Source organism: Chelon labrosus (assembly GCF_963514085.1).
Source record: "Chelon labrosus genome assembly, chromosome: 7".
Classification (NCBI taxonomy): domain Eukaryota; kingdom Metazoa; phylum Chordata; class Actinopteri; order Mugiliformes; family Mugilidae; genus Chelon; species Chelon labrosus.
Window position 1 is genome coordinate 21,826,160 of NC_140343.1, and position 26,214 is coordinate 21,852,373.

Below are 26,214 nucleotides of genomic sequence, written 5' to 3' on the forward strand. Positions count from 1 at the left end.
AGTTTTAGTTCACAGTAGGAAGGATGTATACAATATAGAATACAGGTCGTTTTAATCAATTAGGTTTTGGGTAACTACAAGCCTCTAAATCAGCTTACTTTGCTTTAAACTCAACAGAAGGTATCATCTTCCTGTGTTTGATGTTTGGATGGCAGCCTTTAGTTGGGTGAGATGTGGTGACTGGCTTCTTAAGTTGTTGTTTCTTATTTCCTGAGTGTTTTCCTTTAAATATGCCACCGATTTGTCTGTATATACACTGAGGTGTAGCAGGAGGGGCATTTCAGCAACACTTGAGATTCTTATGACTTGTCACATTCGTCAGACAGACTACTTTTTGTTATACAGTTTCTGACAGAAGAGTATTCTTGCTGAGGGGGTTGTAGGGATTGATGAATGAGTGGAATCAACAATACAAACATAACCATGTGTGTTTCCTGCCATGACGCACTTCCCTGTCTGTCTCATTTGGATTACAGTTGGGTCTTCAGCCTGTGTCTTCCACTGTGTGCTTGAATTACTCCATAGTTCACTGTGAACTTGAAAAAACTGTTGCTAAAATGTAAATAGATAGATTTTTACTGGCTTTGTAAAAACCCCCTGAACAACTGACAACATTATCGTAGCTTCAATATGGTGTCAGTCATAAATGTCAGTCAAAAACTCCAGAAAACCAAAACATTTTAACATTTTTATTATTAAAATATTCACCTACAAAATGGCCTATAAACACTATTTACAGAGTAGCGAGCAGTGGTGCCTGCTAAGACAAAGGGAAAGATATTTTACACAGAAAACACTGCGCACATTGTCAGATGAAGAGATGGGGCTGTGGTGAACATCTATATTTTCCAGTCGTCTTAATAAGGAGATCATAGGGCTGCAATAAGGTAAAGATTGAAACTCTACAGTTATTTCCCTGAGGGACAAACCTGCAGCTGAATCACAAATAAAAACCTCTCCTAATGTGTCAGCACGGACATGGACATAGACATGAGGTATATAAGGTTTGTGATGCAGTGCCGTTGACTGCTTACCATTAATGTTACATGCGTGTTGAAAAATCACCTGGCAAGCATCAAAACAAATTACAAACAACACGGGGCATTTTTCATCTGATTGATGGTCCTTTCGTGCAGCATGGAGCCACAAACACAGCTGTGAGGATGAAGGATACAAACGCAGCCTTATATTTCAGATGGATGATGATTTGATCAGAAACGTTACAGTGGGTTCTGACAGGGGTTTTCAGCACAAAAATAATCAGTTACTTCAAGTAGATTATAAACATCAAAATTGAAGTTAGGAGGTTTTTCACATGACAGTGATGGCAGTCCTTTCATCAGTGTCCAGATGCTGCAGAAGAAAGAAGACGAAGACTCATTTTGGGGAAAAATAGTTGTTGGAAAAATCTTGTGTTTCCCCCCACAGTAGCAGAGCATATACAGGACTGAAGGGAACATTTCACCACCAAGATATGATTATGTGGATGTTGTTATAGAAACAAACCTTTATTGTTGTCTGTTTGTTCTTCTGGCTGTTGAGAAAGTTAATACCAGAGTGTGAAAAGAATTGTATTGGTTTATTTGCTGAAACTAACTTCCTCACTGTTCAGACAGATCCTTCAACTTACTTTTCTTGGGAGGTGTCGGTTCACAAATCTCTCGATAACACACATCCTGCTGTACTTTATATGTCCTTTTGTACCTGTTCAGAAGAAAATCTGCTCATTTATTTGATACATCAAGTAAGTGACATAAGTTAAAAATCGCCTAATTAATAATTAACATAAGCATGCAAGGCCAGGGGAGATCTGTGTCTGACTTACAGGTAGTGGCACACTCCGCCCTCCCACACAGGCACACTCTTTGTTTCAGAGTAGAGACGGGTACACGGGTGTGGCACTCGCTGGCACGCTGCATAAAGCACAACATGGAGAATGAATGTCTTACGTACTGTCAGCAAAGATAAGTCTGCTGGATGGTTTAGGAGTCACATGGGATGGAGCTGGGCCCTTCTCTCGGCCTGATGGATGGTTTTAGGAAAGGAATGTTTAAACAATCTGACGCTGGTTGTTTGGGTGAAGAACAAGATTCGGGGGGGGGGGGGGGGCAGGGTAGGGCCAGTGCCTCCTCATTCACAGCTTCGTCAACATGTACTTATTAGTGAAATCAAACTCACATTTCCACTCTGTGTTTGGAGGCAGAGAACTGGGAGTCGAAGCTGGATGTAATGAAGCGTTTTCCCTAGTTGGAATGACTGCTGTTCAGCAGCTGTGTTGTCTTATGTACTTCTTAATATTATTCTATTTTACTCGTCACTAACTCAGAAACATTTGAATCTATATACGCTGTTATTAATAAACGTATGCATTTCAAACATTTTATGGAAAAGTTCTATAATTACAGACTTTCCGAATGTCCTAATGCAACATTTCATACGTTAATCATTTCTAGATGGGTGTTGTGACTTTTCTTATTAATAACTCAGTGTTCAAAACAATACAGAGATACATACTATATATATATTGCAGTCAATATATGCGACGGAATCTCGTTACACAACTGTGACGTCTTTACTGTATCTGTCTTAAAACGCCTGGATACCTTAATGGAAACTGCATGTTTCTGCTTGCAACAGATAAATAATCAGCAGACCCACAGTAAGACTGAGAAATGCTGTAATGTGCTGTGAAAAACTCTTCAGGTTGCTTTTACAGAACATCCTGGATGTCCTGTTGACTTCTGAACTGAGACAATAAGTCTTGCAGGCAGTTTAATGCTTCCATACAGCAGAGGAGAACATTATTATTATTATTAAGTTAGAGCTGCATATTCTGGTATGCATTAATACTAGTAGCATCCTTTGCACTGGTAGCAACATTATTAAGAAATGGGACTTAGATAATAGATAATACATCCCAACTGGATGTTAAACTAATAAATTCTGTCATAATGGTAAAATTACTTTTCCTCAAAGCAGATGGCAGGCTGCCATTTACAGTCGGTTACAGATCCACTTGCAACCTGGCAGTTTGAGCTGTAACTGTGTAGTATGTCTTAACAATTAATGAAAAAACACGGGGAGATTGCCTCTTATAAAGACAGAAACACACCTTAATCATCATTAATGTTTACATATATTCAGATTATCATTGTGCCTTTGTTTTGAGCTACTTTGCTAGTTTTTATTTTACAATTTTTAAGAGGAAGAACTCTACTGCCCACCAGCATTACACAAGTTATTAACAACTGGGTTGAGGATTTTCCCATGTGACACGGGACAGACTAAACTAAAATTAAAGAAGCACACTGTGTGTAGATGATATAGTGCTGTGCAGAATCCCAAAACACTGTGTTATAAATGTGAGCGCAAGTAATATGGTGCTTTGCGAGTTCACTGACAGTGTATTCATGTTGTACAATCATGCCCCTGAGCGTTAAAGTTAACCAAGCCATTCATAAATGTCAGAGAGGTCAACTGTCAGTGGAGCGTGTTTCCTGCTTTTAAGAAACTAAGAGAAGTCTAAACATAGCTCAGTGCACATGATGGCATGTAAATCTAACATATACTGTAAGCTCACACCTTGAGACGCTATAGTTACATTGGGATCACATCAACTGGGCTGTAAATTCTCCACTGACATTCATGACACTCAAAAGAAGATCAAATAATTATTTCTCCTGTTCAGTGTGACATGGGAATGTGCTGATCCTAGCTTGTGTTTACCGTATATAGAGTTTAAGCAGAGTGTTTTTTTGGCAGTGGGAGGAAAGCCTTTCAGACATGGGAAGAACTTTTAAACTCGTCCGCTGAAATATTCTGAGAAGCTTCTGGATAGTTTACCTCCAGATGTGACATACATTTTAATCTCCTGACAACCAGTAGTTCAAATTTGTCCTCTATGGAGGACATCTGGAAACCTGAATATCTCCCACCCACTGCTTACTACTGAATTAACTCCTTTTGCTATATGCAGGGGACATTTAGGGCTTTTCAATGATACCAAATCTGAAGGGGTGCGGCTTTAGTACCTTTCTCTTTCTCATTAAGGAAAATGTCGTCCATTAGTTATATGATATCTTAAAAGTGAAAACTTTCTTTTTCAAAAAAAAAAAAAATGTTTTCAGTACTCGAATTACCTTACAAAGATTGGGGAAGATTGGTAGTCAGGAGGATACACTGACTTTCACGGTCCCTGGAGCATATAAACTGTATCCCACTGATCCCTAAACATTTCCTCTGGTGCCACCATGAGGTTATTATTGGACTGCTACAAACTCCGGTGCAGATTTTAGTGTCTCTGGTGATCCTGGTTATGACCTGACTTGTCTCCATCAGGTCAAAATTGAAATACTAACTTGATCAAATATCTGCAAAACTAATACATTACAATCAGCCTCTGCTGGACTATTTAGTACTACTTACTAAAGTTAATGGGAGCATGCTAAATACTCATTTTAAACACTGTATCATGTTCACATTGTGGCTGCGAGCATGTTAGAATGATGATACAAACATTTTAAGATACAGCATTTTTGTTGCTAATCCAGAGCTGTTTTCAAGGCTGTAAAAGACATAAGTGATGTGACTTGTATGGATGGTACTGACTGGTAAGACTAGCTAAATCTATCAACAGGAACCACAAGTCTTGTTTGATACCCTAACGACATTAACAGGATGATCGGCTCTACTGTGCATCTACCAAAAAACACTGTGTGTGGAAGATGCACATAAACTTACACAGTTCACAGTGTCTGCCCTTGAACCCTGCCGCACAGTCGCAGATGGCTGCGTCACCTTCTTTCACACATGTACCTCCGTTCTGGCAGGAGAGACTGCCGCAGTCCTGGGGCAACTCTAAAAGACAACAGCTGCCATTAACATCCTCAGTGCAGAAGGAGTATGGGTGTCAGGTTTCAGGCTCCCTATTCCACTTTATCCACAGCTGATACCATGTGTTGATAGCCTCTAGCTCGACCCCCCACAACAGAACACGAAGTGGCACATCAGCAAGGATCAGTTACACGGGCATAGATGTGCCATCTATTGGAAATAAAAGCAGAAACACCTACCAGGGTTTGTTCTTAAACCTTCCTCTTGAATCTCTAGTGCGAGACTGATTTTGTTTGTTGTTTCCTCCATCTTCTCTAATCTAATTGGTGGGTCAGGTTCTGCAAGGGAAGACATTTCCTGTTATGAATCACTGTGAAAAGACAAAATGAATGAAATTCTGCACGGTGACTCTGGACACATTTAGATGGCGCACTAAGTGAAGAACTTGAAAGGGTTTGTGTACATTCTTCAGTCTGAAATACAGCCTTTCAAAAAAATGGTCAAATGATATTATGACGTCATGTGTGTAATGTCATTAAATGGGGCAGAACAATCTCAGAAAGGAAAGCTTATTCTCAAGAGCATAAGATAACATCTGTAAAACAGTTCTACTTAAGAAGCAGGCAGGAGGCCTCTACACGGGAGTATATACAAAGTTTACAGAGAGTACAAAATTTTTAATACATCATAAAAGGAGACTGCTAAAAGTCACCGTTCTTTGTGTTGTCCTACTTTATAATAAGCTGCTAGTTGAGAACGGTACATTAAAGTACCAACCAGACAGCCAATATTTAAGACCATGTGATTATACTGTAGGACCATTGGCCAATTTTTCCATCTGCATCAAGTTAAGCAAATAAGGTACTCTTATTGTTTGGACATGCTGAGCTAATCTGATCGGTTTCCGTGTCTGATAGATGTCAGAAAACTGTGTTGAATTCACATGACCCACATATACATTAAAAGCATCAGAGAGTTTGTGTCAGACTGCTCACACATTCGTATTCACTTACTGGTACGATGTCGAATTGCTTTTCTGGGCATGTTAGTGAGCTTAGTTGTTATCTTTCCTCTTCTGTCAATAAGTTCTGTATACCTGCAACACACACAAATGTTACCTGCTTAGCATCAACGGTTGAATTGCCATTGTTGTTGATGATTTTTTTTTTAGGCAACCTTTAATAATCATCAACATCCTACATTTACCTGGGCAATTCCTCAGAGTTTTGTGTTTCTGCTGTGCCTCCAATTTCTTGAGGCTGGGATGGGAGAAGCTTGCGTCCACCTGGAGTCCCCTGTCCTGTCACTACAGGCCTCTCTCTCCTCCCTGGTCTGACCTGCATTGGCACTGCGTGAAAGAAAATGAACACGGAAAAATTCTTCAAAAATAACTTGTCATCACACATAAAATCGGTACAGTCTGATTATAGGTTTGAAAGTCAGGTGGAGTTATGGAAAACTCCCACAGACACTCACAGGTAGTGAAGTCTAAGTGCTGCGGTGTGCTCTGGATCTGCTCCTGCCCCATTTTTTTGACAGATGTGAGAGCCACATAGTAGTGCTGTCCTGGCGTAAGTTCACGGAGGGTGTACGATGCTAATTTCCCATTGGGCAGGAAGCGGCTCCTGGTGTTCAGCCCTCGGGTCACGTTGACCACAAAGCCATCTGGGATGTTTCTCGGGGGGCGGCTCCAGGTGATCAGGGCTGAGTTCGGGCTCACATGTGACAGGGTGAGGTTCTGAGGGGGGAGAGGCCCTGAGGGTAACACATGTAGAGGGTCAGGTAGTTGTATGGATGACATGGAAAATATTGCTTTGCTTTGTTTAGATGCATAAATGAATGTTGCCGAACATTCAACAACTCTATCTTAACCTTATCTATGTATCCCACAGTAAATGCCACAGGACTACTTTCATACCCTACTCAGTCCAGCTGTACAACAATTCACCTTTCTGTAGCAGATAACTCCATGTTATTCATGTTAATGCACATTTTTACACCTTATTAATCCTTCGATGTATATAATATATATTTACTTCTGTCTCTGTTTCTTGCACATTTGTTGCTTATACTATGTTATTTTATTTTACTAGATTTTAACTTATATTTTATTTTATCTTTCTTTTTACTTGTGGTTCTCAAGAGTGTTTTCATGTGCAACTAAGCTACCGTGACCAAGCAATTTCCCTTATGGATGAAATAACGTCTGACTAAGTCTAAGTAATCAAGGATATATAAAACATGTTTCTTATATTTAGTGATAGTATTAAATAAAACAGAGGTAGTATTGCTGATTGCTGAACAATGTGCCCTACTTGTCCAGAATCGCAGTGGTCCAGCCGAGTGGCTGGTGGATGGAAACTCATCTGGTCTGATTCCACTTTGAGTCAACACATCCACTGTGTACATCTGACCAGGCTGTAACGATCTGGGAAATGGAAGGAGATAACACAAAAAGTGGATTTCAGTCACACCTCAACTCATGCCTTTCATATTACTAAGTGTGATCAAACAGTGCCCTCTGCTGCTTGAAATGTGTATTACCCATGTAAAGTACAACACTACAACAGCACCACTCAGTGGACGCATGGGATGCTGCAGGTTTGTAAAAAGGAAATCATTGGTTATCGGTGTTCTTCTGACCTGAAGGTATACTCAGTGGTGCTTGTGTTGAGCACAGCAGTGCGAGCCTCAGTCCCATCTGAAGGCGCTAAAGACACGTGCACCCTGCTGACTGCTGCATGACGAGCAGCCTGAACCATCCAACTCAGCCAAACCTGAGAGGAGGACACATTAACCACCTGCAGCTGCTCCACTGGCCAAGGTCCTAGCACAGAAACACACACTTAATCACTGTAATCTATGTCATCATGCGTGCAAGCAATCAAACTCATGTGACCTCATGATCTTTACTACTACATTGCATTAAAGAGTGAGCTCACTGGTGCGTATTAGTGCAGTGGCAGGCTGGCTCGTGTCGTTGCCGTTGGTTTTGAGTTTGATGGAGACGGTGGAGATGTTGTACAGCAGGCCAGGCACCAGGTCTCGCATAACGTGGGTGGACTGTTGCCTGTCCAGGTAGTCAGTTTTGGGGTTGCTCTGGCCCAACGGAGCATAAGTGACGGCGAACATGCTGATCAGGCTGTGCGAGGCCTCCGGCTGATCCCAGCGCAGCTCCACCTCACTCTCCTCCACACGCAGCACATGGAGACCAGGCGGAGGCAACAGGTCTGGGAACAGTGGCAACCTTACATGTCTAATCCCATACATTAAATGATTACAGAGTTGTCTTTGGAGTACATAGGACGAGCATGTAGAGCACAGCGCGATGGGATTGTTAACTGACCTTTCTCACAGTCTTTGCCTGTGAGTCCTATTTTGCAGACACAGTTGTAGTTTCCTCTCCTGTCACTCCAGCATCGGCCACGGTTCCCACAAGGTTTCAGTACACATGGATCCTCCACTTGGGGGTGACAAAGAAAAACAGTTTCTACAATATGGTTCACATCACATCAGTCTGCAATTTATAAAGTTTGTGTGAGTCCCCAGTCAAGCTCAGTGCATACACTTTCTTAGCATGAAATGCAGAAACTGAAGGTTTGGAATCAACAAATGAATTTTATTGTGAGCTGAAGACTTGGACCACCCACCTTCAAATGAGAATTAGAAAAAAAAATCTTTTAAGAAGTTCATGAATCCAGTTCTTGTTATACATGTGGACTTATTCAGTTTAAGACAGTTTGTTTTGTTCATCTAACAAAAGCCAAATTATCCAGAATATCTGCAACGTGTTTTCAGCATTACGAGGGTAAAACCACCCAGTGTTGCTGGGTCTATGAATATTTATAATGCTTCTGTTAGAATCTCATTACCATATGGTTGAGAGATGTATAATTTCAAACAAGAGAAAATGTGAAATCTGATCATGGTAGGATTTTTTTTCTATGGGTACTCAGGCAAGAAATGCACTGATTATTAATATTTCTGTGTATGTACATTATATTAAATATGTATGTTTATTTTATCATGTGTGATTTGCTATTGTTAAGAAAATGTGTGAATCAGCAACAAAACAGTCTTGTGGGTCGGTGCAAATCCACTTACGCATTTGGCACTGATCTCCAAAGAAGCCCTCTTTGCACACACACAGATAATTCCGTCTGTAACCCCGACACACACCTCCATTCAGACAGGGGTTGGACTCACACCCGTCCTGTTCTGCACACAGATAATTACGGTTTGGAAGAATTTGTTACAAGTTTTCATGCATATACTTAGCGACATATAGTACAAGGTTGAAAGAACACCGCACCTATTTCACAGTTCTGGCCTCTGAAGCCGTGCGGACAATGACACAAGTAGGAGCCAGGCTGGTCCTCACATGTCCCCCTGTTCTTGCAGGGGTCTGACAGGCACTCGTTTATGTCTTAGAGGAGATGAAAGACACAGAGGCACTACGAATGTTAGCACGGGACAAATAAAATATCTATCTAATCTAATCTAACCTAATCTAATCTATATTTCTGTATTTGATATTAGAAGAGTTTTCTCAAGCCTCACCTGTCTGGCAGCGGCTTCCACTGAAGCCGTCATTGCACACACACTGGTATGACCCGATCTTGTTTCGACATGTACCACCATTAAGGCAAGGCTGAGATAAGCACTCATTAATCTCTGTAAAATTAAGAAATGTACATAAATAATTACATAGATGAAAGATGAAGAACTGTTGTAGTAACAGAGATCTTTTTTTAAGATGTGCTTTTTGGGGATCAGTGTGTTGATGTGTGTTACAGACCCTCACAAACGGGTGGCTGGCTCCAGTCTCCCTGAATACCACAGATGCTCTGGGTGGCTCTGGGCACAGACATGAAGCCTGAGTGGCATATATACACAGCCACGGAGCCGGGTGTTGTTGAGGAGAACTGGACCTCGGCGTGTTTGACTTGCGGAGGCAGACCACAGCCCAGCTCTGAAATTAATACAAACATGATGATAATGTCAGCATGGCGGCATAGTAACACAACCTCACAAACACTGGGGCTTAGAGGAGCTCATTCACGACATACTAATAGCAGCAGGGGTGTTTTCCATCCCAGCTTTCTGTTTTTGTCCTCCTAAAATTACCCCCAGCATGCTGTTAGAGTGTGTAGACGTGAATCATAAGGTCTAATCAGGTTTTCCTTTATATAGCTTATGTTACCATTCTATATTTGCAAATGTGGACAGCAACACTGCTAAGATTATCCTCAGATGGAAAACCAATATCTATACACACTTGAGCCAATCTGTTTAAATCAACGTCGTACAAACTTCGGCATCCGGGTGAGATTAAGAGATTGTTAAAGGGTGACACACAGTCTGCTTACCTGCAGATGTATGTATTGAGCTCCTGCTTATTTCACAGTGCCTGCCGCTGTAGGCCTCAGAGCATTCACATTTGTACTTTCCGATGTAATGAAAACATGTCCCACCATTCAAACAGGGACTGGAAGTACAGGGGTCTGGTTTCCCTGGAAGAAATAATCCACATAATAATAACATTAACATAAATAGCTAATGAATTATTTTTTTTTTTTAAACAATTAACGTAGTTTGCCTTCCGAAGATCCATGGGGAGGTCATTACACAGTTCAGAGCCTGAAAGGCAAATAGCTGCTTTTAAAAGAATATCTAAAAGAAAGCCAAAATCACAAAACTGGTCAAAGGCAAGTAGGAGGGTTTTATTTAAGGCTTACTTACTAAATTAACTAAAAGGATTTTAACCCATAATAATATGTACTTTTGGGAGGGAAGGGGATCTTGATATGATAATGTTAGGATAATATGATGTTTACAGATTACTACTTTTTGTGCATAAAATAAAAAATAATGTTGTGGACCCATTGGAAGCTCCATAATTTAGCTCTTTAAAAAGGAAGAGTGAATACGTTTGATTCTGTTGGTAATGAAGTTTTACTTAAACAGAAATACGGACACAGGACTTTAACTTGTAACAGATCCTTTCTATACATTAACTAAAGGATCTGATAAATAATACAATATCTTTCTGCTAATTTAGCTTAAAATTTTACCTTGAAATAACTGCGGTTATCTGATCATCAGATTTCTTACCATGTATATCACCTCGTTTACTTTAATGCTTTCCAACAAGTCTGAAGAAGACATTTGGGCACCGTGTACAAAGTACTTGAAAAAAACTTGATGAAAACTTGGCACTGACCCACTTCGCAGTGTTTGCCAGTGAATCTGTAAGGACACACACATCTGTAGCTCCCCGCCTCTTCCTTACAAGAGCCTCCATTGCGGCAGGGACCAGAAGCACAGGTATTGAGCCTAACTGGAAAGAGACAGGCAAAAGAGAATCCTTGAAGCAGAAAGAACTTAATCACACAAAATAAATCTGTTCCAGTACATTGCTATTCAAGTCATAATTCAGGAAAATAGCTCATAACTCAGGCATAAGAACAAATTATCCTAATCCTTTCAGCGTTGCAATATTTCAAGCAGCATTACGAGTAATGGCATGTTTCCTGGTGCATTAAAGCTGTCGTTGGGTTCGAGCCTAAGTAATAAACGCACAAATCTCAAGGATGTTTTTGAGAAAGGTGCTTCACAAATTCATATGCAGGCATTCCTTTAGCTTTCTATCAGTTATTCTACCTTTCTCACAGTGCTTCCCCCAGTATCCGTATTTGCATTCGCAGGTGTAGCCTCCATCCCGCTCGTAGCAATAGCCCCCATTCAGACAGGGAGAGGAGTCGCAGACCGATCGGGGCTGTACTGAAAAACACACACCGAGACTTGACTGTGTTCCACTGCACTGGGTAACGGTAAAACTCCTTAATTTTATTAGAGCACATGGGCTTGGTTCAACCTTTAAAAAACACAGATTATTTGTCATTTTATGACTGGATCATAACAAAATCTCACAAGCAACTTCCATAACAACATCAGTCATTTGTGAATTTCTCTCCACGTCGTAAACTGCAAATGGGACCAGTACTACTACTTTTTAAGGAGAGAATGACACTTGTCGAGGCGACTGCACCTAAAAATGTGTTTTGTCTCTATAGAAACCAGTTGATGATGCAGTGACACATAGCTGCTAACTGGCCTGTTGTTGGGTTGGTGCCTGAGGCTCTTACCATAGGGGTAGAAGTCCCTGTGATCCAGCTCCGGTCCAGTTTGACATGTACACAGGTAGGATCCTCCATACTCCAAACAAGAACTTCCATCAGGACACGGTCTGCTATTACTGCACGGTGTCTGAGTTACTTCTGAGTGAAAGGAAGGCATGTTCACAAATTTTGGAAGATAAATCCTGGTCTGAGACATCTGTTATCGTATAGCGATTATTCTGTTCCTCCACATTCATCAAAGATGATAGGATTATACATGTCATACCCACCAAACTGACAGTAGAGTCCCGTGTAGCCTGAAGGGCATTCACAGGTTCCATTGATGTCCACGCAGACACCTCCGTTCTGGCAAAGACATTCCTCTGCAGACATGGAGAGAGAGAGAGAGAGTGGGAGTGAGTGTGTGTGTGAGGAAGAGAGAGGCTCAGAGCTGGAAAGTTTGCTTGGGCTACTTGAAAGCAAGTAAATTAGTAAAGATTTCAGTACTGGCCTAAATGTAAACATAGACAGAAGGTATAAATGGTCAACATCTGTAGCATATTCTGAGCTTCTTTCATCTGCTTTACTGTAAACTATGTATTGTCATTTCTCTTTCCAAGTCTTTTCCGACAAAGTTCACAGGACCAGAAGATTACCAGTCAGCACGCTGCACATCCGCTCTGTACAAATTGTAAGAATGTTTTTATTTTCCTCTCCTTCCTAATTGCAGCAGTGGATCAAAGGACATGGCCGTATCACAGCTAAATGGCTCCTCTTTGAAGTCCCGGGAGCTCGGTGGAGGGTATTATTTTTCTGATGATATGGAGCATATTTTGCGACCAAAATGTATGGCCCCGAGGGCAATTAATGGATTGTTAATTTGCAAGAGCCACTTTCATTGGCCACCTGTGCGGCGCGGGCCCTTTGATCTGAGATCCTGATTAGGCACTCCTGAGTCCCACTACTTTCTCTTCCTTAGAGGATCATGCTCCTTTTTCCGCTGTGCCTTCCAAGTGAGCCAGGCAGGAAAGTATTTGGGAGATTTAAGAGAGCCTATATAAGCACTGATAGTTATTTCAGCTCAAGGGTGAGAAGCAGCATGCATTTGTAATAGCTCAAAAAATATTAAAGAGCTTTTAGTGGGGAAGAAAAATCCTTGCAGCAACTGCTATCAGTGGGTGACAGTAAACTCTCAGGGGAGCCAGAATTAGCCTTACTGCTGTAGTTATTCCCTAAAATAAACATAGTGTGATACAGACATCAAATATAATACAAAATGATTTATAAAGATTCTTACCTTCCTTTATAAATCCGTATGAAGAGGTAAGGATGACAGTGCTTTACATATTCTGTGTTTGAATTTGTTACGAAAGAAACCGCTGTGCTTGAAACTATAGTGTGGTGCAATGGCCAACTTCCAGAAAAGCAAGTAGCGGTGTGGAAGCGTGCATATTTCAACAGCTCTGTCTGAAGAAATGACCTGAATACCAAAGACCGGCTTTGACTCGTAAAGAAGCTGTTTTAAGTCTAGACAAAGCACTTCCTCTTGTTGGTAAACTAATAAACCGTGCTATAAAACAATTATTCACAAGATCAAGCAACCGGTTCCCGTAGTAAACAGGGCGAGGCCGTGTCAGTTTTGATAATTACAATAATCCATCATCACAGCAGCCTCTTCCAGGCAGAGATCCAAATTCCTGTGGGATAGCACAGCTCCTCTTCAAATACCCCAGTCTGCTCTGTACCTGCCCAGCTGCAGTAAGCATCAGTTGGGCCGAGTGTACAATACCTTCACACTTGTCGCCATAGAAGCCTGGTGCACATGTGCAGTTGTGGATTCCCGAGCTGGTGTCTTCACAAATCTGATTCTTCTTGCAGTCTTCCTCCTCGCACAAGGCTGGAGACAGAAAAGCATGACAGGGTGTAAAGATTGAAACAAACAGAGCGCAAAAATTGTTGGCAAAGCTTCAGCCCTACTTGCTTTTACCTGTTTGGTTGACTGCCTCAGTTGAATTGACTTGAAGTGCCACCAGCTCTGATAGCGAAAGAACAGGCTTTAAAGGTTATTTGGTTCAGCCAAGTAACATTTAGACATATTTTCACACTTAGAGAATCTGAGATACAATATATTACCACCCCAATACAAAATGCAATACAGTTTAATCACAGCACTGTCATTCACCTCCACTGGGTTGGAGTGGTAGCATAAGACAGATATCTATAAGTGTGGAGAAAAGAAACCTGCAAACCACCTGCCTGACTGCATAGCACTGTCTATAAAGAAGATAGATACAGTGATTGAGAAATGTGTGATAATGCCTGTCTGGCCAATTATTTTTCACCAGTATCAGCTTATCATTTGTAAATGGACAGATAACAACAGCACAAAAATGACTGACACAGAAAAGTTCAATAATCAGAAATACTTAAATAAACACTGACACCATAGACACTGATCTGTTTCCCCTGGCTTCATGGATAAATATAGCTCATCTGCATAGCAATGGAAATTTATGAAATGCTTCCTGATAATATTTTCTAAGGGAAGCATTTATAATGTGAAAAGTATTGGTCCTGGCACAGAAACCTGTGGAACTCCATGACTGTTTTCTGTAAAAGTAGAAGAATCATTGCTGAACAGGAGATCTTGATTTACACTTTTAGACTCATCACTAAAGACCCATTTGTCTGGTCATAGTGAATAATGAAGATGTTTCCAATGGCAGTATACCTTAAATTCCTTCTGGTAGGATACTGGAGAACCAGCTTTCCTAGCTACAAACACTCTTTTTGCTCCTGTTAGCCCATATTACATCCAAATTAAAAGGTACATTTTTCTATCAATAACTACTTTTCCAAACAAGTGTTTTGCGAGAATTTAAGTTGATGAGGTCACCTGTCTCACAGAATCTTCCAGTGAAGGTTGCAGGACACATACAGGTGAAGTTTGCCACCCGATCAATGCACTCGCCTCCATTCAGGCAGGGCTGGGACTCACATTCATTAATGTCTGGAGGATACACAAAAGTCAGTCAATCACAGACGTGTCTATGATTCAGTTTCACATTAAAGAGGCCAGATTGCGATTTGGGGGGTTTCTCCTATCTATTAGTATGGTTCAAACTTTTACATGAAAGGACCGAAAAATTCATACCCAAGGGAGTTATTCTCTCCCACAGAAAACTCAACTGTCTGAAACAGCTTTTCTGCAGTGTACCCTTTTCATCTGTTACTTATCCAAATCACCACGTTGCAAATTTACATAATCGGGCAGCTACACACGCAAACAGGTTCGACCAAGAACAAATGAGTGGGTCAACTGACCAACTTCTCTTTTTAGAGAACCCTTAAAGGGACAAGGAGCTAAAACGTAGTGTTTCAGACAAACAGTGAAAAGATGAGCTGCAGTAGTGAACAGTGTGAGAAGAATACTGTGTTTGTTGAACATTAAAGCATGTAAACCTATTCCGGTAGAGCCCCAAAATGCAATTCTGAACCTGTAAATGAGAATAATGTGGCCTCTAAGATATTTTAATCTTCACATGGAAAAGCAAGCGATTGTTTTCTAAGACACTAAGCTGGATTAGCAGCATTGAACTTCCCTTCTGAAAGCATAGGGTTTCATTGACCAGATGTCTGGTATTAAGTAATCTGGTGTCACACAGAAATAAGGATTCATGAACTGTGCAGGGACTGATCATTTAATTCCCAGCTGGATTCAAGTTTCATCAACAATCAATCACAAAGGAAGCAGGATTAGAAAAGCAATTTGTTGGATACAGAAACTGACTGCAGCGAACTTTCTCACTGTGGTTCATTGCTACAGTGTGTGACCCTGTTTTTTGTTTGCAAATCTATTCAACCATAACCCATTTGTCTAGGTAGACTGGGAAACTCTTTGGACAGAAACATCTGTCAAAAGTTTGATGCAGAAAGCAGCAGAAAATCTTTCCTCTGGGGAGAGATGCCTACTTTCCCCCAGCTCATGAAAAACCCCGCTCACCTGTCTCACACAGGACACCAGTGTAACCCGGCTCACACACACAGGTGAAACTGCCAGTGCCTTGTACACACAACGCGTTGTTGAGGCATGGCCTGTCTTTGCACTCGTCAATGTCTGCAACACACACACACAGACAGAGAGACACGCTCATGGAATATTTACTCAGCTGATTAATATATCCGCCACACTGCTCCCCTCATGCTGCAAGTATGTGCTGTTGGCTGCGAAAGGTATTAGAAGAGGTTTGATACATCTCTGCGGGCTGGACTGTGGGAATAGGCACAGAAGCTCCTGAGAGGCTGGACCAAGATATTGTAAAAACTGTTTTGTGTGGAAAGTGCTTAATGAGGCAAAAAAAGACTTTAATTAATCAGAGTTTTTCCAGGTCATCCGCCTGTTTAGTTTACGCAGAGGATAGAAGAAGAAATGTGGAATCTGTAATGAACAGTGGCAATAATGGATCCACCATTTGGAGTTTTCGATCATATATCTGTAAGTGCAGTACAAACATTGCAATTCTTGTACATCTTTTCACTTTTTACACAAAGAATTATATATACAATTATCTACGTTTAAAAGAAAATGTATTGAAATTAAAAAATAACGACAATACACAGCAGCTTGACGCAGTTTGTCCGCCATACCTGTTTCACAGTGAATCCCAGTGTATCCAGGTGGGCAATGACAGACGAAACTGTTAATCTGGTCTTCACAAGTCCCTCCGTTCTGGCAAGGATTTGAGGCACACTCATCTACATCTACAGGAAACAACAAAGGAGGTAGTATGATATTTTTAATTAGAAAGGATACATCTGGCCAGGGTCAGTTAATAAGGTCAAGTCTGAGGAGAGTGCAACAAATTGCCACAGAGTTGATACAGGTATTAAGGAAATATCCAGGTGTCCCTTTGGCAAATCAGGTGAAATCTAGTATTTTCTCTAAAAGTTGACATTGTTTTTCCTGGCGGTCTCAGGTAGACAGGTAGTCATTCACAGTGTGCAGTGTGTGTCAAGCGCAACAGAGGAGGAAATGGTGTCAACTATAACTCACTGATTTGGCATCGTCGGCCGGTGAAGCCTGCCAAGCAGGAGCAAGTGAAGGAGGGGTTGCCTGTAATACAGTCATCAATGCACTGGCCTCCGTTCAGGCAAGGGCGCAGGTGGGGGCACACCGATGCTGTAAAAAGAGGTCAATGTAACAGGAATCGTAGAAACAACAATATTAAAAGTTTAAAGAGGATCTGAAGGACTAATCTCTCTCACCGGAGTTATTGCAGCCACCCACTTCCACGTGTGCGTCGTCTATGCGGAAGACCCATCTGCCTGGATAGCCCACGTTGGTGGTTCCTTCAACATTTACCACATCAGCGGTGCGGGAGCCAGGGATGTTGAAGTAACGCTGGCCATCACCAGCATTAAAACCTGCCTGGGAAGAGAGTAACAAAGAGCCAGAACATGATGAAAGATTGCTGAATTACAATTTAGAGACATGGAATGGGAAAGCAGATCATACTGGGCATTCTACAGCCAATAAGTCACCATGAGCAGATAACCATGTGATCTTACCTGCGCTGCAATCCCTCCAAGGCCCACCAGGTTTCCTCCGCTGCTGGCGTGCATGCCTGTGGTCCAAGTGATGTTATTGTATTGGAATATAGTGAAGGAAAGCTCTCCATCTGTAATGAGCACCACTTGGAAAGTATTTACCTGCACAGAAGAGGGAACAGGCTCGGTTAAACCATTTCCTGATTTCTAGGACATTTAGTAGTAATACATTTATCTTACAGAATCCTAATATTAATGGTTCAGATTCAGTCAGGCCAGACACAGAGTAGACTTTTAGGGCCCTGTTGCCTTTGGAGCACATGTGCAAGAAAGTCACAGATACCAGATATTACAGCATAACTTTAAGACCAAATAGACTATTTCTGGGTCTTTGAGATTATTTAGGTCAGTGTTTTACAGTTATTTTGTCTGACATGTAGCCCTGTAACAGGACCAAACGTGGATATTACATAATAATAGTATAATATATATATTATGTATTGTTAATTGCAAAAGTAGCTTTTGTCAAGTTTGTAATCACAATACAAACACTTGAGAGTGGCAGAAGCTGAATATACTTTTAGCAAACTACAAAATAGTTTGTTGACTAGTTTTCATTCACACTCGATAGTAACATGTGACACAGGTTGGTGGGAGGTGCAAAGAGTCAGACTATTGTAGCTGATACCTTAATGTTTCGAAAGGTCAGTATCATACCAATATATATATTTTAAATATGTCAGCACTAATATTCCCACTGCCAAATACAGAAGACCACTTGGTGCAGATATCCCTGGTTGGGATTCACTGATCAAGACCTTAACATGGCAGTTCAACCGTCAACTCAAGTGTGAGTTTTACCGGAGTTTGAGAGTTGCCTCCAAAGAAGGTAACTTGATGCCACGTGGAGACGAGGACCCATGTTGCGTTGAAGTTGGGAAGCTCTGAAAAGTACGTCCTGACATCCCCTGAGGCCCTGCTCAGGATGGAAGGATCCTGGCTCTGTCTGTAGAAGACTCTACCGGCTCGACGGTTGTCCACATCAGCCCAGAATGGCGCCACAACTCTTCTGTCTCCAGCGATTGGAAAAGCCACTGGTGTGAACTGAGACACCTCCCTCAGGAAAGACACAAGTCCATTGTTGTTAACCTGAGGAGGAGACACGGTTGAAAGTTATAGCATTCAGTCATTCATCTTCTCGCGGGGTCTGCTGGAGCCTATCCCAGCTGTCATTGGGCGAGAGGCGGGGGTAAAAGTTATAGCATCTGAGTAAAATCAGTAATAGACGGATAGATTTTACTCCAACTCTCAGATTAAACCTCTTGTTTACAGATTTAGGTGGGGTTCGGAGGAGAAATGCTGAGGAAGAGACTCAAATGTGGACAAACGGAGGTATTCTGACCTCACAGGGCAAACAGCAGCATGGGGCAGTGAAAGCTCCCATAACGGATGTTTGCACTTCACACGTAGCAAACACACACTACCTTTATTCTGTATAATGACAGCAGCTGAGAAAACCTGGTTTCTGTTGCTCACGCACCTGCAAAATCATCACACCAGGATGAATGTTCACGGCCTTAAAATCCACAGAGGTCTGCCAACAGTAAAGTAACCAAATAAACGAACCCATCCTCCCCTTGTCAACACATTTCCACTGGGTGAATTGATCAGCCATGTTCTGTTGAATGGAGGAAAATCAACTTCCTAATAAAATTCTAGAAAAAGGTATGTGTGTACCCCCTGAACTCTACTGAATTGATTAAAAAGTAAAAAAAAAAAAAAACTGACTGACTGATTACTGAATAAATATATACATAAATCATTATACTGGTTTGTTTTCTCTGTTTTATATCATTACTTTCTGAACTTCTCAATTCTGGACTGTTGGTCCGACAAACTGACAATATAAATTAATATATTTGATATGTTAACCGTGCAAATACTAGATTCATATCAAAATGTTTTTCCACTTCACCTCTTAATGTCTTTTATTTATCTCGCCATTTTAGATTTTATAAAAGCATTACTAACAACACTGCATTTTTCAGATATGGTTTTGGCAATAGATATATCTTAAATATTATAATATGATAAGATTATGCAGCTTGCGTGAGAAACATGCAAACATGTGAGAAAACCATTGCATATTTACACATCTAGCAGAGAGCACATTAACATTCCTTCAGTGACATGTTTCCATCCATATGACCACCAGCTAGTTGCCGTTCTTTTCTTTCGTTTGGCGCTGGCAGGTACAAAAGAGTCTTTCTGATAAAAACACCTCTCTCTTACTAATACTGACCACTTTTACATTACAAAAAGACATGTGATCCACTGTCAATATTCAAGGGTTGATTAATCAGAATCAGAATCAGAATACTTTATTAATCCTTCAGAGAAATTGTTAATGCAGCTCTAAGCTGTAAAATAGATCACAAAACAGAAATAAGAACTGCAACCGCATGTTGAAAGTTACTAAAACTAGTCAGTTAATGTGTCAGGTGATGGATATAGGAAGCACTGTGGGATGCACCAAAGATAAAATCATTAACATAAGAAAGATCAGATACACAGGAAGTAAAGTGTATTGTAAACCGCAAAGGTGGAGGAGTAATTTAGTGTTGTGTGAAAGTGTAGAAATATCAGGGAAAAACATCTAGAAGATTTTTTTCACTGATCCTAAAATAGCGATGTTGTAAATAATGCTGATTAGAAAGACAGATCTGGAAGGAGCAAGATCTACTTCAGCAGCACGGAGTGTCCTTACATTGCAAGCATTTGTTGGTGTCTGATCAGTTACTGCACTAAAACATGCTGCTAAGACTGAGTGGAGAGGAGCGTTCTGTAGGCTAAACGGTTCCATCCTCATTCATTCACAGCATTAATACACATTATTTCTGCTTATTATCAGCCCGAGGAGATTCTGCCTGCCCTTGACACCTTCCCTGTCTCTCCTATGTTCTAGTGCTTTGCCTCTTTCTTTTCATTCAGGCCGAATGGCGTGTGACAGTGACAAAGCAACGTCAGACGGCTCAGCTCCATGAATGTATGAAAACCATAATTTGAAGGACTTTGCTGTAAAAACAGCAGAGGAAGTTTTGTTTGGCGCAGCACAGGAGCTCAGTTAATTGCCTGACCACAGTCTTCCCTTCTGCAGCAGCGTGATGTGGTGAGAACGTGGCCAGTGTGGGGAAAAAGAGGACCGAATGCAGGGGCAGAGCCCAGGGGTCAGCCAGAGCGCCATCTGATACTGGGAGAAAAACAAGAGAGAGGGCACAGGGCTGGTTGAATGGAAGGATGAACACGAATTATAAACCTCTCACACCCACATGCCCACTAATGAGAGACCTGTGGTAGCAGTGGTCTGGAAGTCACCCATCTTACAGCAGAATTAGTGTAGGAAATCAAGAACACTAAAAAGAGTTTATATTCCAGTACAGGAATACGTTTAATCGCCTAATCAAATCTCTTGTAGCATCTGGAACTGCTTAAACATGTGTATTCTTTCTTGTCAAACTTTTTATAATGGTGTTTAAGCTCCTTCGACATGGAAATGACCTTTGAGGAATTTAAACTGAACTGGGGACCTTTTTCTTTGCATCATATCGCATACTTTTCTTGTTCTCATGGATTCCAAACCATGCTGTGACTAGTGTAGACATCCAGTGAAGGGTGGTTCTGCATCGCACCTATGTGCGAGAGTGAATGGGTTCAGAGCTGCCTTGTGTTGCGCTGTAACATGACCAAGGTCAGAATCACAGGGGAGAGAGGTGCGATCAGTCAACCTTGTAAGACGCATCTCTCTTCCCATATTTCTTTCTCTCGCTCTCAATGGTGCCACTTCACTCTACAACAGCCTTGTTATTTTTTGGGAATTCTCTGCCGGATATATCCAGGATTTTGCTTGGGTGGTTTTCTTTAGAGCCAAGCAATTTATGGACTAAAATAAACGTTCATCGGGCTTAAGTCAAGCCAAAACAAACCCCTAAATGAAAAAGGTGCCCATGGATCGACTCAGGAAAACATTAGTTTTACTTGTCAAAAATGTAGGTTTCACAGCTACAAGCTTGTCCAATTATTTGACGAGACCAAAGGAAGTGACTACAGTCCACACTCTGTGCACTTGGCCTATAACTCCTTAGCCCTGGCTCACCTTTAGCTACAAAGACTTTAGAGTGAGGCAATAAATCCTGTCGGCGACTATATGGAGGCACTCCATTCAGCTCCTACTGCACAGCTAATGTGGAGAGTTGATGAAAGTATATTAGCCCACCATATAATGTCTATATAATGTAGAAAAAGGTATTCAACAAAAATTACAAATCACAAGTCATGCAATTTTGACTTACAGACGTTAACAAAATAAGTTCTGCAAATTTTTTGCAAAAATGGAAGAAACCAATAGACGGAGTCTCAAATGGACAGCAACTCTGGCTACATGACTGTTCACATTTTTATTTCTTTCACTTATTTGCTTCTCACATTACAGTATGTGCTCTGCCTCCTTTGCTCTGAAGATGACAATATGTGTAAGTGCCTCCTTTTTTCAGGACAGTCTTTTACCAGTGTTTTGAAAAGTTTAATAAAGAAATTGCGGTTTTACAGCGGGTCGTATAATTGACTGCTTCTTGACCAGGTGCAGTGCCCTCCTGCTCTCTTCCTGTCCAATAAGATGATTGAGAACTTTCTCCGTTCCGATCACTAAATATGCCACCAACGCAACACGTGGGTTATTTAAAATTAGCCCAACGGCTTGAAGCGGTGAAATGCCGAGCCTTTTACAACAGTTTAAACTAATCTGTTTACACCTCATTTTCATGCTTATTGAAATGAGAGTGGGTGGAGTTGGGAACTGTTAGTCTAATGAAGTCATCACCATGAGCTAACAAACAAACAGCAGCAATTCCAGGAAATCCCAACACCCATCCATGATGGTCTGGTGCACACAAAGCCACGTCTTATTATTTTTCTTGCATTTATGCGGCATTAAGCTGATCTAGCCTGTAGCTTTATTAAGTCTCCGCAAGAAAGCGAATGTCAAATGACTCTGTTGAAGTGCATCGTGTACTCGAACTGTTTAAAGTATGTGCAGACATATCTCCTCCATGGTGGATGAACTGCTTCTAACATCACTCTGTCACATCTCTCATCCCACACATGCATGTAAAAAGCACCCATGCAGAGTACAAAGCATCAAACTTGAAGCACACATCTTTGGGCCATACACAGTGGTGACTGAAACTGAGTGAATGAAACTGCTGACGCTCTTTAGAGGACCAGATGAGCACTAGCAGATGTGTACTCTTTGTAAAGAGTGCAGTTACACTGTAGCACAGACTTGGAAGGAGCTTTTCAAAATGCATTTGGATTTTGTTTACATGTAGTTTTTTTTCCAGTTATGGACACAGTATCTTGTACATTTTAATCCCTAGAAAATCTTGTGTTTTTCCACACAGTTTAACTAGCTGCAATAAATCCCTTTGATCATAACCATCTATTCTCACATCTGCTTTTAAACTTCTGTTCTTTCCTCTCTGACCCTGGATGTCCCCGTTCATGTTCTTTACACTGGCCATTCATAAGAGTAGTTCATCTGTGAGCTGCATTGTTTAGAAGCCCCTAAGATGCTTTGCAGATACATCTGTGTTCTGTTAAAGTGATTGGTCATTTCTCAGATAAAGCAGCTGGACAGTTCCAGGGGAAAGACCCCTGCCATGTTATCTGAGGCGTGGGAGAAGGGGAGGGAGGACCCGGAGGAGGAGAGATCCCAGCAACATGAGAAAAACTCTCAGACACAAACCATAACAGTGGGACAGCCTAGTTACTGTGAGGCACAAATGGGACTGGAGTCAGGAGAGATCCATGTCTGTAATATAATTTTTAGGAAACATTAGATATCATTGTAACCAGGTGTTGCATAAACATGACTGTATTTTTTAATTATAACTGCTATAAATGAGACATCGTGCTTCAGAGAGGAATAAAGGCTTTAACAGGATCTGCTGTGAGAGGTTTTAAGAAAACACTCTGAGGCATGCATACTGCTAAATGGAATCAGTTATGATAATGAAGTAAGACAGCACACACATACCATCTAAAATCAGTTTAGTTCTACAGCTTCCATGTGGCGGTAGTCCAGAGGCTTGGATCAAACTCCGGGGAGAAATTATTCATACAAATTTACCCCTTCGTACTCACTGAAATATTACCTGTTCAAAACAGCTCAGTGGTGGCAGATCTCACCCTGTGGCCCACGCGCTGTACAGCAGATGTTTAATGGATTCAGGTGAGGCATTTAAAATGAGCGTGACTGTAATTTCAAGTGCCTGTCACACTCTGTTATGCTTTCCGTGACTACAGAATAACGGCACAATGAGATGCAAAGTGAACAACAAGATATCACATCTCTCACAACTCAGCACAAGTGTGCCATACTCAGATGTTTTTCTCTATCTTATGATAATTTAACAAGCCAGCCAGCAACTTGTCCTATCTTGTCTAACCTAACTGTTGGGTATCAGTGTTATTACAGGAGTGGATATGAATGTATTGCAGAACACATGGGAAACACAGTGCTAGCCAAATACTGCAGTTATAAACATTGTGTCACTATCTATTCACTGTGGAGATGCAGAAGAGTTTTAAATATTTTTTTTTTATGAGGAGGCTGACCTCACTCCCTTGACGCTAATGCTTATATTAGAAAGGCAACCTTTGACCTTGCCCGTTGTTGCCATGGTTCCTCAGCCTCCCCTGCCCGGGGTTTGAACAGGGAGGAGGCAGGCGGGGCTAGGAAGGGGAGATTCTGAGAGTGAACGCGGATGCATAACCACAACAGGTGGTGTTGATTTAAGGGAGTTCTGCCTTTCCATGCGTTGGAACCGAACCCAATACATGACAAAGGCAGATCAAAGGGTGTTTCACTGCGGTGCGCGAAAATCCTTGTCAAACCATTCGGCTTCCTCCCATGAGCACTGTTTCGCTCTCTCCAGCGTGCATATTTTCCTCGCACTCTCACTTCTTCAGAGAGAACTACTCACAGATGCTGCGGCAACAGTAAGAACACAAACTGTCATTTCCTTCAACAGCTCTGCGCAGATTTATTATAACAGGGGTTGCCACTGTTCTGCTAATAGTTTGTCCCTCACTCTCCCTTGGTGCACTGGAGAGCCCTCAGAGTTCAGGAAGGGCAGATGTGAAGTGAAGAGAAAGTCATGGAGGATTATGGTTCCACCCGTGTGGGGAACACGCGATATTCTACAAATGAGGTTACACAGCGGAGCCAGTGAGAGCACATGAACATATACAAACTCTCAAAGGGCACTGCAGTGTAGTGTTTGGCCGTGGGCCAAATCTCATCTCCCTGAGGCTCTTATACAATCCACACCATGTCAGTTTCAATTGCCAATTGCCAAACGCATGCACACACGCACACACACCTGGTGAACATATAAAGATAGAAACACACACACAAAAAAAGCTCTGTACTCACATAGAGTCCCTCGTGTCTGTCTCCAAAGAAGGGGAAAGAAACAGAGATCTCCAGGAACCCGGAGCCTCCGTCGTCCTGAGCAATGGTCTGGAAGTCCCCCTTGTCCTGCCCAAAGGGGTAGAAGTCCTCCAGGGGCACAGCGGGCTCCACCAAGGGCAGCAGGTTCAGGGAGAGCAGGGTGCAGAAGCAGGGCAGCAGGGCTCGCAGCACCAACACCATGGCCTCAGCCACCCAGGGATGGAGCTGACAGCAGGCACTGTGGAGGGGAGGGAGGAGCACACACACCTGAGGCAACAAGAGCAGAGCAGAACAAGACAAGACCGTATGTTCCTCCTCTCTCACGGCAGTCTGAATCCTCCACTGACTGCTCTCTGGTTCAGCCTCTGTCTCTCCTCACTTGTCCTTTTAGTAGTGAACTGGGCTTCTTGTGTGAGACAGGGGAATACTGTAGATTCCTTGCATTCTGCTTGCTGCTGGGCACTGCATGAGCTACTCTCCGTCCCACTGAAATGAAACGAGGGAAGGAATGAAGAGGGGGTGCAGCGTGATTCAGCTGAGTTGTTTTTTGTTTTTTTTAAAACAATCCAGCGATTTGGTCCCTGATGGTCAGCTTAGAAATATCCTCAATAAAAGCTCTATTCTGCTTGCCAAAGGAGTTCTTTCAGCTTTGGCCCCACCTCCCCCACAGGGATTCACTACCTTGCATAATTAGCTCCTTCTAGCCAATAGCGAGAAAGAGGCCGGTAACTGGATAACCACTGGGCGGAACTATGATAATCAAAGGGCTGCTTTAAAGAAACTCTGACAAGATTTTCCCCTTTCAGTGAAACTCCTACTATGTGCAGTTACCAAGGCATGCTATGTTACACAGTGAGAAGACATGCATGTGTACTGCTGTGAAAATAAACTGTACAGAAAGTATGCTGCTCAAAGGAAAGAAAGAAAGCAAAAGAGCTGCTGGCTTTTAGGTTACTTACACAAAGTAGATGTAGGTATGATTGAAAACATCCATCATGGAAAAGACAACACAGTTGTGGTTTCTAATCAGCAAATGGAAGATCACACATTATCTCCATATTCCAGGGCTGTGAAGGATTACAGGAGATTTGCCAGGGAAACTTTCAAAGAATAATGATCCCCACAGACCCTGGAGTCTGCAACTATCTTTGAAAGAAAACACTGAAGACAGCACTGGCAACAGAGAGCGAAGGTCATTCTCTC

The 26,214-nt window shown here is 41.8% G+C and overlaps 1 protein-coding gene across 2 annotated transcripts; it reads right to left on the reverse strand.

The window, feature by feature from the left end:
• Nucleotides 1–40: 40 nt before the first annotated feature.
• sned1 (sushi, nidogen and EGF-like domains 1) lies at nucleotides 41–25,581 on the reverse strand. 2 transcript variants are annotated; one of them, XM_084548690.1, is made up of 32 exons: nucleotides 24,994–25,581; nucleotides 18,363–18,650; nucleotides 17,523–17,663; nucleotides 17,220–17,382; nucleotides 17,008–17,133; nucleotides 16,602–16,715; nucleotides 15,958–16,071; nucleotides 14,851–14,964; nucleotides 13,942–13,989; nucleotides 13,744–13,851; nucleotides 12,245–12,337; nucleotides 11,982–12,110; nucleotides 11,497–11,616; nucleotides 11,057–11,173; nucleotides 10,203–10,346; nucleotides 9,632–9,805; nucleotides 9,394–9,507; nucleotides 9,146–9,259; nucleotides 8,938–9,051; nucleotides 8,180–8,296; nucleotides 7,776–8,063; nucleotides 7,477–7,660; nucleotides 7,149–7,261; nucleotides 6,310–6,588; nucleotides 6,040–6,181; nucleotides 5,847–5,929; nucleotides 5,073–5,171; nucleotides 4,741–4,857; nucleotides 1,826–1,913; nucleotides 1,631–1,704; nucleotides 1,507–1,534; nucleotides 41–1,353 (listed from the first exon to the last, which is right to left on the reverse strand). In XM_084548690.1, the coding sequence occupies exons 1-31, from the start codon at nucleotides 25,210–25,212 to the stop codon at nucleotides 1,509–1,511; spliced, it is 4,164 nt and encodes a 1,387-aa protein (XP_084404816.1). In that variant the 5' UTR covers nucleotides 25,213–25,581; the 3' UTR covers nucleotides 41–1,353; nucleotides 1,507–1,508. The 2 variants fall into 2 exon arrangements, with proteins under 2 accessions (XP_084404816.1, XP_084404815.1); XM_084548689.1 differs by having other exon boundaries at nucleotides 11,982–12,113.
• Nucleotides 25,582–26,214: the final 633 nt, after the last annotated feature.

Excerpts from the sequence above, each read along its gene's own strand:
- sned1 (XM_084548689.1), bottom strand. The coding sequence starts at position 25,212 with ATGGTGTTGGTGCTGCGAGCCCTGCTGCCCTGCTTCTGCACCCTGCTC. Across the intron at positions 9,508-9,631 it reads CCAGCCACCCGTTTGTGAGG|AGATTAATGAGTGCTTATCT; the intron begins GTCTGTAACACA and ends TTAATTTTACAG. Across the intron at positions 6,589-7,148 it reads ACCACTGCGATTCTGGACAA|GGCCTCTCCCCCCTCAGAAC; the intron begins GTAGGGCACATT and ends TGTTACCCTCAG.